This window comes from Vulpes vulpes, chromosome 9, assembly GCF_048418805.1.
Source record: "Vulpes vulpes isolate BD-2025 chromosome 9, VulVul3, whole genome shotgun sequence".
In the NCBI taxonomy this organism is placed as follows: Eukaryota; Metazoa; Chordata; class Mammalia; order Carnivora; family Canidae; genus Vulpes; species Vulpes vulpes.
Window position 1 is genome coordinate 48,856,042 of NC_132788.1, and position 12,448 is coordinate 48,868,489.

The 12,448-nt window shown below is 36.9% G+C and overlaps 1 protein-coding gene across 4 annotated transcripts in view; it reads right to left on the reverse strand.

Annotated features, from left to right (window-relative positions):
* Positions 1–854: 854 nt before the first annotated feature.
* Positions 855–12,448, reverse strand: part of ALG5 (ALG5 dolichyl-phosphate beta-glucosyltransferase) — a 48,812-nt gene continuing 37,218 nt past the window's right edge. For all 4 annotated transcript variants that reach the window (XM_025996810.2, XM_072720074.1, XM_072720075.1 and 1 more), the window contains 2 exons: positions 3,143–3,228; positions 855–1,057 (listed from right to left, as the gene is read on the reverse strand). In XM_025996810.2, the coding sequence (XP_025852595.1) occupies positions 942–1,057; positions 3,143–3,228 (202 nt within the window). In that variant the 3' untranslated portion in view covers positions 855–941. The remainder of the gene's footprint in view (positions 1,058–3,142; positions 3,229–12,448) is intronic.

Consider the following 12,448-nt stretch of genomic DNA (forward strand, 5'->3'; position numbering starts at 1 on the left):
TATGTTATCCATCCATTCAACAGAGAGAGAGCAAGCACAAGCAGGGGAAGCAACAGAGGGAGGAGAAGCAGGCTCCCCACCAAACACAGAGCCTGATGTGGGGCTCGATCTGAAGACCCTGGGATCATGATCTGAGCCAAAGAGCAGACACAACCAACTGAGCCACCCAGGCGCCCCATATTAGTCTTTATAGTATCTCAGAAACATGCTTCTGATGTTAAGTGTATACAATTATTAATATTACAAGAACTTTCTCTTTTTTAAAAGTAATCTCAAAAAAAAAAAAAAAAAAAAAAAAAGTAATCTCTATACCTAGTAGGAGGCTCGAACTCACAGCCCTGAGATCAAGAGTCACATGCTTTACAGACTGAGCCAGTCAGGTGCCCCAAAAACTTTCTTTTTAATAAAGGATTTTTAGTTTCTAATAACATGAACTCAAGAGCAAGGTGTTGCCAAGAGAGAGACCATTTAAGCAAGTGAAGGCCTTTGTGACAGAACCTATGTCCTTTAATATATAATTTCTTAGAATTTTTTAAGTTGAAATATGGACTTAATATTGATAAATTTATATATATTCAAACATGTTAATTTGATTTTTAAATCTCTGAGCACAGATATATGATTTTGGTTTATATTTAAGTTTGGGAGAATTATGCAGGTACTTTAGAGTAAGATTCTCTCTTCTGTTTAAAAGTTGTATTTCTCAGAATCACAATGATAGTTAATCTAAATACATAAAACTGCTATAGCAAAAGAAAATCTGACTTACAAATACCTTATATTTTTTTGGTCCAAAAGAGGTATAAGCATTTTTAGTTATGGCATTTAATTATTTAAAATTACCAAAAGGCAGACAATGTTTATTCCAGGTTTATTTAAAATTTTAATTTCAAATGAAATGTGAGACACTGATACATAAGAATACAAAGATGGCAAATAACCTAATTCATCTTCCCGGTTTGTCCAAGCCTCCAGGCACCAGTCAAATACCGAAGTCGTATAAAAAGTAGATCCTTGCCCATTTGTAGCCAGCTCCAAAATGGAACTAATTTAGAACCTGTGATTAAAAAATAATTAAAAACGAATTAACTTAAATTCTGGAGAAAATATATCAATTAAAATTATATTTTATATTCAGTCTTACATGACCTTTGTGATTTCCGGTTACCTTAATTTACTTTTTATATTATGTATGTATGCATATATTTATGTATATATTTAATTCCATCTGTACATCTAAAAATGATTTTTTAGGACAAATTTTCATGTTTCACATGCTACTTTTCAGTTTCATGTACTGCAGAGAAGTAGGTACATTTCCATACATAATATAAACTAATAATCTGGGATAAGAAATCCAAGACAAAAACCCAATTTTTATTCTAATTCTACTAAAGACTCTCAATCAGCTAAAAGAAAAACGATTTTAGCTAGGATATCTTGTCCAGTGGTTGCGAAATGGCAGTGTGCCAAGCCCAGTTGACTACAGGAGATCTGCCTCCTGGAGCATGTTTTAAAAGCTTGTATTCCTTGATTTTATCCTGTGGAACTGTTTTTTTAAATTAAGTCAAGGGTAGACTGCAGGTCGGGTAACTGGGGTGCTGGATGGTAAAGTGTCATGGCGAAGATCAAAATACCAACAATTTTCTAGATTTAAACCCAAATATGCTAGCTTCTTCCTCTTCTCTCTTTTCTTCCCCAACTTTATTGAGGTAGAATTGACAAATAAAATTGAAATAAATGTAAAGTGCAGAATGTAAGGATTTATATATATCCACATATATACTTATATACATATACTGTAAAAGGATTACCTCAGTCAAATTAATTAACTCATCCATCTTAATTTTATTTGCGTCATTTACAAAAGAATTAAACATCTTCAAAGCTGAAGTGAGTGGATTCACTAATGACAAAAACAAAACATCTTGGAAGTTAAATGAAATTGGGAATGATCTAAATTGTGGAGATTTCATATGGTCCTATTATAGGGAGGAGGGACTGAGTATATATGGGCAAGGATTCTAGAATGACTAACAGAAAACTACACATTGAGTGTCCATTAACAAAAATACACAACTGTCTCTGAAATGCACATGAGCAAATGATGTAAATACAAAACACATTTTTATTTTTTCCCATTTCAACTTCCCATAGAGTCTACGCTGGGCGCAGATCGACACATTACTTCCTTACAAGTCTGAGCAATCCTTTACCAGCTTTTGAATCCCCTTTGACCTAGGCCGCTACTGTGGAGAGTAGTTAGATTTCTCTAAGTTAAACTGATTCAGCAAGATTCCAAGAGGTTTGAATTTGTTTTAGACTCTATAGTTTGTATGATTCCCAGACTAGTTCTTAATCTTCTCCTGTCCCTAAACATCCATGGTTCCAGAACAATAATGGCATACTATAAGAACTACTTTCTAAGTGGAAGCCATGCTCAGCTGGGGAGGGGTGACTCTGAAAGTCTCCAGTTGACTGTTAACTGCTTCCATACTATGAATTAATTTTGATGCATTCTAAGGTAAGCAAAGGGGAAAACTAGAATATATTTTCAGTTCTATAAATTATAAGCTAAGCTTTTTCAAACAGGAATTATTAAGAATTATGATAGATTTCACATTATTAGAGATCTTAGAGATTTTCACATTTTTTGGATATATGTACAGGTACCAGTTAAAGATTGGCTCTGAACGGACTATGGACATTTGGAGTAAAAACAAGTATAATTCCTTATTTTGCTCTGCATGGTGGCTTATAGGTACTCAATACCTACTGAGTAATGAAATAAGACAATAAATGAAAGGTGATACAAACAAAATTTATCTCAAAAGACTTAATCAAGCTTGTTTCTAGCCTCAGATTGCCATGATCCTGTCTATTGCAGAAATTTTACTGAATTTCATGGGCCGGGTAGGAGGCCTATTGAAGACCCCAGGAAGAGACTGCATGGATAGAGAAGGCAGGATGCCATCTAGAGGGTGGAGGGGATTAGGAGGCAGAACTCTCTGTGGAACTGCCCCTTCTCAGTCAAGTCAGTTGAGTAGGCCCTGATGGGGGCAGCCAGCTAACTTTACAACTGCATTGTTACCTACCTCCACCACCACTTAATATCAGCTGCAACATGAACAAATATACTCACCTTCAATTTCAGTCCAGTTCACAGCAATCTCTGCTATTGGAATTTTAAAGAATTGTGCTATGTAAAGCAATTCTACATCAAAAGCCCTGAAACAGAAAATATATTGATTTTTATTTTTAAAAAGAGAAATAGAATGTAATTAAATCTCTACCTGGGCATGTTTTAAAGAAACTTATAAAGCAGATATTTAGCTTATATAGTAAATCTGAAAGTCAGATTCTTAGAAGGTCAAATAAAAGGTTAAGTAGTTCAGGAGCTTCAAGGTAAATAATTTAGTGTGTCACTGCATAACATTTAAATGAGAAATATGGTTTCCTATCATAACTCAGAAGTTCCCAGGGGTAAAATTGGGCTGTAAGAGAAGATTTAATCATGCAAATTTTCAAGATTGATGGTTTTCAATCCCAGGCTTAACTAGCTGAAGGTATAGAATTGATAGCATTTTCAACTGATTCAGAGAGCTGATAAAACAGAACTCTAAGCAGCTCTTGGAGAAATGTCAGTCACTTTAGAGTTACTTGATTACATTCTCTACCATCAAAGGATCAAGGATTCTTTTTTAAATACAGGGTTGCTTAGGGCCTTGTCTTTTCCTTTTCCTTTCCCCATGCCATTCTGGGCAAGACAGTACTGCCAGCTGTGGAAAGTGAAAAGCCACTTTAGATTAGTCTGAAATGCTCTTTGGGTATAAGCAAATATATACATGGGAATAGATATATTGTCTCATTTTAACTTACATCATTAAAAGAATTTCTAGTCTGAATTCCCAGTTCATCCTTCCTTCTCCCAGTAGAAAGCTCTGAAAGCTCCTCCTCAGTTACCCTTTGGTTTAGGTGAAATCTGCTTCCCCTAAAGTTTCTGAATCCTGACTTAGAAGTTCTCCTGGATTCCACTTACAAATTCTCTGTAGCCAGTTTCTTTCTCTCACTGGCAGTGAACTCAGAGAGAAGCCCCACTACCTGTTAAACCTCCTTCATGCTCTTAAAACCAAAAGCGCTGGAGTCCTTTACTGTTTTGCTTTCATCTTGTGCCTGTTAAGCAAGCCCCAACCCTCACTTTCTAGACTGCAAGAAATACACTTCAGACTTCCAGGGGTTGGTTTCAAAGTATTAGCACAAACAAAAAAATACCTAGAATCCATTTCTATTTGATTTTCCTCCCAGAAAATTTGAATTTGGGAGCTTTGTTTTCTTGGACACAAAACTACTACTATGCACTTTGTGACTAGTTTAAATCCCAAGTATTTGTATAATTCACTATGAAAACTATTTTTTTAAAGCACTTAATTCTTTCTCTTATCCTAATAAAATATTTACTTAAGATGATAAATCCATCTACAAAAGCTTTCTTTGTGTTATTAAAAAGATTGCATATAAGTTCTGTTAACTAGCATAGGACACTCAAGAAAGGAGGAAATTATTTGAATATTAAGCCTGGTTAATCCTTAACCCTCTCCTTTAACACAAAACAAAATAATACCTAAAAGGCTGAATTAGTTCTAATGATATTCAATAATCTAAAAAAGATTATTAAGTATTTTAAGGATATCAGCATATAGAGTGACTTATCAAAGACGTAAAACAACACAAGGTGTGGGGGAAAAAAAGCACTAATTAATTGAATTTACTTTATATTAACAAAAAACTGAAAGGGCTATTCACCTTCTACTTCTACTATTACTTTTACTCTATCCTCTTTTAACATTTTAAGACAGACATGAAGATGTTTACTTAAAAAAATGTATAGTTCACATCATCATATTATAAGAGACCAATCTATTACCAAAGCAAACATAAGTAACATACCAAGTATTTCTGCATAGAGCCTTATGCTATTGTACAGAAATAGTATAAGGGTTAATTTCCAAATCAGATGCCTTAGTGTTTATTTTTTTTTTTTTTTAATTTGGTCTTTTTCTTTTTTTAAAGATTTTATCTATTTATTCATGAGAGATATACAGACATAGGCAGAGGAAAAAGCAGGCTCCATGCAGGGAGCCCAATGTGGGACTTGATCCCAGGACTACAGGATCACGCCCTGAGCCGAAGGCAGGTGCTAAACCACTGAGCCACCCAGGCGTCCCAACCTTTGTGTGTTTTTGCAGATGTGGGGAAGGCAGAGCCACTGTTTTCTTTTGTTACTCAATGTCTGGTATAGCTGTGACCTCACAGATACATTCCTTAAGAACAAAGAGTGTGTTGATACTCTATTAAACATAAGCAGACACACACATATTCTACTGCTCCCTCCTGAAACCCCCCTAAAATTAAAACAACAGTGATGGAATAAACACATAAGAACAAAGAAGAAATGAAAATAATTTTAAAAAATTGGAAAAAAAATCTGAAACTTGGAAAGTAGTTGGTCAACCAGCAACTAAGAAAAGTAGATTGTGACAATGGGAGAAGCCTAGAAGCAGATGAATGGGTACTGCAGAGTGCCCCCAAAGGCTTAGGCATCACTAGCCTCTCTGCAAGTGATGTCTGCAAGTGGTGCAGGTGGGGCAATACACGGGAGGGCCCACGGAAAATCTCTATGAGATTTTCCTTTGCTCAAGTTGGTTCTGTAAATGCTGGCAGCCGGGCTCATACTTCCCTGGCAGGAAATCGAGAGATTTCCACTTTAGTGAAAACAACCAGTCCAAAGATAATGATAGTTGGGATTTTACTGCACAAAGTGGCCCCACTACTTAGTCTGCAGTAAAATCTACCAGTTGATCAGAGTTCTCTGACCATGCACACTGCTTCTGATGAAGCTATACTATACTATACACATGTGAGGATAGATTTTAATGATTGAAAATATGGAAAAAAATTGGAGCAACAGAAACAATGTAGGGAAAGAAAAAATGTCCAAGTTTTAAATAATACATTAAGTAATGGAAGATGCTGTTGTCATGAAACAAGAATAGGTTAAAAGATTAATACTGGAAAACAAAAGAGTTGTAGAAAATTATAATTTCTGATAACAGAAATACAAATTTAATCAGGATAGAGTTTCCACATCTGTTTTATAAGAGGGAAGAGAAAAAAGAGAGAGAAATATTTAATGATTAAAGGACATTTCCCAGAACTAGAGTATGGACTTGCAGATTTAGAGTGGCTACTGCAAAATTAACAAGATGCATGATAAAGAGCCACATTAAGTCCGCCAAATCATGGTATTTTGAAACACTGTGGAGAAAAAGTTTCCAAAGGGGGATGGGAATAACACCATAGACAAAGAATTGAGATTTAGATTATTGTCGGAATTGGACTTCTCCACAGAAACACCGAGTGCCAAAGAAATACAGCAATGCTTTCAAAATCCAGAAGAAAAATGATTTCCAACCTAGAATGCTTTCTCCAGCTAACTATTAGGCAAACATGAGGGGAGACTAAAGGTGTGTTTCACACGCAATATCTCCAGGTTTCTTTCTTATATGCTTTGGCAGTTTAACAGAGGATGTAATCTACTGCAATGGGGTACAAACCAAGGAAAAGGAAGAACAGGGACTGTGCAGCAGGCCAGAGAACTAGAAAGGTGAGAGCTGACGAGACGTCTTCAAGAAAAAGGTGACACTGATGCATAATCTGGTGCATCAGAACGTATGGGGAGATATTTTCTACTCCTCACAGAGTGGGAGCCTAAGTGACATGTCCATAGTAAAGGAGTGGATAGAAACTCCAGATATTTATTATCTTCAGGAAAACAAAAAGTACAATAATCATATTGCACAGTATGTCTCAAATATGAATTATCTTTACACAGCTATACCAATCAGTAGTGATCCAACCACAAATTATTTAGAAACTGTATTAGCAGGGTGTGGAGCGTGTACAGGGGTTTAAGAGAACTAATTACATATCTATCAGTTGATTTATTTTGGAAGGTAATATCTAAAACTGAAGAGAGACAGGACTATGCAAACCCATTATTCTGAAGATGAAAGCAAATTCCACAAAGCAACAGCGGAGAGTTCAAAGTGACTGTAGTTAGGGAGAAGGAACTGGGGACAGAAGGGAGATGGGGGAAGGGACAATGATTTTTTTAGTATAAGTCTTATGGAACTGACTTTAAATTATTAACATGCATAACACTGATTTAAAAAAAAGCATTCTTGGAATGAATAATCATGAGATTTGTGTGGAATCAGAAAAGACCCTGAAGAGCCAGGGGAATATTGAAAAAGAAAACCAGAGCCGGGGGCATCACAATGCCAGATTTTAGGTTGCACTACAAAGCTGTGATCATCAAGACAGTATGGTACTGGCACAAAAACAGACACATAGATCAATGCAACGGAATAGAGAACCCAGAAATGGGCCCTCAACTCTATGGTCAACTAATATTCGACAAAGCAGGAAAGACTATCCACCGGAAAAAGGACAGTCTCTTCAATAAATGGTGCTGGGAAAATTGGACAGCCATGTGCATAAGAATGAAACTAGACCATTCTCTTACACCAGACACTAAGATAAACTCAAAATGGTGGAAAGATCTAAATGTGAAACAAGAATCCATCAAAATCCTAGAGGAGAACACAGGCAACACCCTTTTTGAACTTGGCCACAGCAACTTCTTGCAAGATACATCCATGAAGGCAAGGGAAACAAAAGCAAAAATGAACTATTGGGACTTAATCAAGATAAAAAGCTTCTGCACAGCAAAAGAAACAGTCAAAAAACTAAAATACAGCCTACAGAATAGGAGAAGATATTTGCAAATGACCTATCAGATAAAGGGCTAGTATCCAAGATCTATAAAGAACTTATTAAACTCAACAGCAAAGAAACAAACAATCCAATCATGAAATGGGCAAAAGACATGAACAGAAATTTCACCAAAGAAGACATACACATGGCCAACAAGCACATGAGAACATGCTCCGCATCACTTGCCATCAGGGAAATACAAATCAAAACCACAATGAGATACCACCTCACACCAGTGAGAATGGAGAAAATTAACAAGACAGGAAACAACACATGTTGGAGAGGATGCGGAGAAAGGGGGACCCTCTTGCACTGTTGGTGGGAATGTGAACTGGTGCAGCCACTCTGGAAAACTGTGCGGAGGTTCCTGAAAGAGTTAAAAATAGAACTGCCCTTTGACCCAGCAATTGCACTGCTGGGGATTTACTCCAAAGATACAGATGCAGTGAAAAGGCAGGACACCTGCACCGCAATGTTTATAGCAGCAATGTCCACCATAGCCACACTGTGGAAGGAGCCTCAGTGTCCATCGAAAGATGAATGGATAAAGAAGATGTGGTTTATGTATACAATGGAATATTACTCAGCCATTAGAAATGACAAATACCCACCATTTGCTTCGATGTGGATGGAACTGGAGGGTATTAAGCTGAGTGAAGTAAGTCAATCGAAGGACAAACATTGTAGGGTTTAATTCATTCAGGGAATATAAAAAACAGTGAAAGTAAGTCAATCGAAGGACAAACATTGTAGGGTTTAATTCATTCGGGGAATATAAAAACCAGATTAAAGGGGAAAGGAGAGAAAATGAGTGGGAAATATCAGGATGACAGAACATGAGAGACTCCTAACTCTGGGAGTTATTTATTTTTTAACATAACAGATATGAGCAAAGGGTAGTGGAAGGGAAGGTGGGCAGGGGGATGGGGTGATGGGGTGACGGGCACTGAGCGGGGCACTTGATGGGACGAGCACTGGGTGTTATGCTACATGTTGGCAAATCGAACTCCAATAAAAAAAACAAATAAAAAAGCATTCATCAGAGAAAGTACATTTCAAGGAATCCGTTTTTAAAATTACCATAAATTCAGTCCAATTATACTTTAATATTAAAAGGAAAGAATTTAGATGGGCTACAGTTCTGAGGATGGAGATTATATATATACTTATATGTAACATTACATATATCTTTATTGTTTACCAGAACCCATACTCAGGTCTGTTATTTTGTTTTTTATTGTTTTTTATTTTTTATTTATTTTTTTTAGGGTACTTTGTCACAGTACCCCCCCCCCTTTTTTTAAATATTTATTTATGATAGGCACACAGTGAGAGAGAGAGAGAGGCAGAGACACAGGCAGAGGGAGAAGCAGGCTCCACGCACCGGGAGCCCGACATGGGATTCGATCCTGGGTCTCCAGGATCGCGCCCTGGGCCAAAGGCAGGCGCCAAACCGCTGCGCCACCCAGGGATCCCTCAGGTCTGTTATTTTGAATCAGAGATGCCTGCCCAGTCTTTCTACTGTAGTTTAATGTTTTCTAATACCTAGCAACTCTACTTGATTTGAATTTCCTGAAAGTTATGAGAAAAATGACAATGAATTTTTGGCATAAATCCTTAAAATGCCAGTCTGAGGTGACACATGGAGATAAAGAAGAGATGTGCAACTTGTTTTCTATAAGTTATGCTGCATAAGAAAGAAATACATTTGTTCTTTAGTCTTTCTTGATTTTAAGTCCAGGACAAAGATGCTTGAATAAAAGACAATGATGAAACATTAATATAGTGAAGGGTATACTGCTAATCAAGTTGATATATGCATATTTGGTGGTTCTCAATACACAAAATAAACATATTTGGACCCCAAAGAGAGATGTAAGAGGCTAAATTTTAAATTAGGTCAATACTATTGTTAATCAAATCCAAATAAATATTAAAAAGGCATGCACACAAACATCACATTTAAAAGAGAAAGTATGAGCATGTTCTTTAACTTAGAAAACCCCCCAAAACTCTAGAATTATGCTATCCAATACTGTAACCAGTAGTCAAGTGTGGCTACTGAGCACTTGAAATGTGGTTAGTCTGATTGGAGGTGTACTTTAGTTTGAAGACATAGTACAAAGAAAAATATGTGAAATACCAGATTATTTTTTCATACTGAGTGCATGCCAAAATGACATTTTTTTTTCTATAAAGATTTTATTGACTTATTTGAGAGAGAGTGTGCCCGGGCACACATTAGCAATGGGGAGGGGCAGAGGGAAAGGGAAACACAGAGAATCTGAGAGGGAGAATCTCCGTTGAACAGGGAGCCCAACACAGGGCTGGATCCCAGGACCCTGAGATCATGACCTCAGCCAAAGGCAGATGCTTAACCAACTGAGCCACGCAGGTGCCCTGAAATGACATTTTTATATTGTGTTAAAGTACACTATTAAAATAAATTTCATGTGTTTCTTTTTATTTTTTTTAATGTGGCTACTAGAATATTTAAAATTATATAAATGTCTCAGATTATATTATAATGGCTATTATATTACAGAACAGACATTGTATTGCTAGAACAATTCTGACAAGAGAAGCTTTATGAGGGGAGCCGGGGTGGCTCAATAAGCATCTGCTTTCGGGTCAGGTCATAATCTCGGGGTCCTCAGATCAAGCTCAGCATCAGGCTCTCTGCTCAGTGGGTTGTATGCTTCTCCCTCTCCCTCTACTGCTCCCTCTGCTTGTGTGCTCTCTCTGTGTCAAATAAATAAATACAATCTTAAAATTAAAAAAAAAAGAAAAAAAAACTTCATGATTTTTAAGTTATCAACCCTAATTATCAACTCTAACCCTAAATGTCCTCAACCCTCAGTCCCCAACTTCCTTTCAAACTACTGAGAACCTAGTACTTTGACTCTAGTTCTGGACCCAAAAGCTGACTGAAAAATATCTAATGTAGAGGGAGGGCTTTATTTCTAGAGTGGCTTCTTCAAGTAGATTCTCTGATTTTGGAGTCAATTAACTATCAATCTATTTTATTTTTTAACATAACAGAAACATGTATCTGAGTTTGAAGATCAAATATACATTACTTAAAAATTTTCAATCTATGAAAAAAAAGATTAAAAACCATGTATGAGAATTTTAATTCTGAAATGATAGTTTCTTACAGTTATGGGGGATATGACACCTATTTCTAGGGAGATAATAGATCTTTGCAAACAGATGCACAAAAGTTATAGAAACTACAAAAGTGAACATCCATTGGAATAATTATTCAGATTCTCACCATGAACACAACTCCCACAGAACCAATGAGTAATACTAAGTATTAACTCTTCCAACAATATTTATTGAGCAGCTGTAATGTGCCAGGTACTGTTAGATAGTGGGATATACTAGCAAGCAAAATAAGATGGGATTCTTGTCCTTTTGGAGCTTGTTTTAATAGAGAAAAAGAAAATTCTGCAAATAAAAAGAAAACTACAGGTGTGACCTGTGAAGAAGGGCTATGGTACTGCAACAGCACACAATTAGGGGTGTCTGATCTTGTTTGGAGAGAGAGGATTGGTTGCTCTAAGGAAGAGCTGAAGAAGTTGGGAAGGGAAGGGTCCCATGTGGAGACACAGGTAGGTTGGATTATGCAGCATCTCTCAAGGCCACAGGAAGGCACTGAAGGATTTTAAGAAAAGAGGTGCGTTTGATTGATCACTTTTAATTTTTGAGAAGACTCCTTGGGCAGCATAGGCAATGATGGGTGTGCTGGATGCTGATGGGGAAGATGAAGAGAAACAAAGGGACACAAAAGCTAAAATCAAGAGGCCTGGGCCATGAACTGGGGAATGTCAGAGCTGACTGCAAGGTTTCAAACTTCTGTGTATCAGTGTTATTCACTAAACAGGCAGAGAGCTGAGGCAAGGTCTGGGATAAAGATAGGCCGGAGGACCAGGATATGTCAAGAGGGAGTGCTCAGAAGTATGGAACACTGCTGATGGGTTAATTAAGACAGTAAGTGGTCATATCACATGACCTTTGGGTTTCATGACAGGAGGTCCCTAGATGCTAAGATGGAGGAATGGGGAAAAATCCATATTGAGGTGGGGTGAGACATGAGTGGGAAGAGAGAAAACAGAAGACATAGAGCACTCTTTCAATAAAAGGCTGGCTGTAAAAGAGGTCTGGAGCTGGAGGGGCACTAAGGAGGTGGTCAATGGAGAGAGGTTTTGTTTGTTTGTTTTTAATGGTAAGAGAAATTTAAGCTTGTTTTGAAAACGGATGGGAAAGACAAGAAAAGATGGTTGACAGGAAAAGACAAGACAAATAAGTGAACAGGATGAAGTTCTTAAGAAGGCAGAAGGGGATGCAGAGGTTGGTCACAGGCAGGAGAGAGAACTTACTACTAAAAAGGAAAGAATGAAAAGAAAATAGGTGCCCTCTTGTGTTTTGATATTTATGGGCTTTTTTTTTCTTTACAGGAAAATATAGACGCCTAAGGAAACAGGATGTTTCCAGGCCTTTTGATCTATACGGTCCACAATTAAAGTGAATAAATTAACTTTATACCATGTATTTAGTTTGAGACTTTGAAAACAAGATCCAACTCAGGAAAAGAATAAAGGCATAG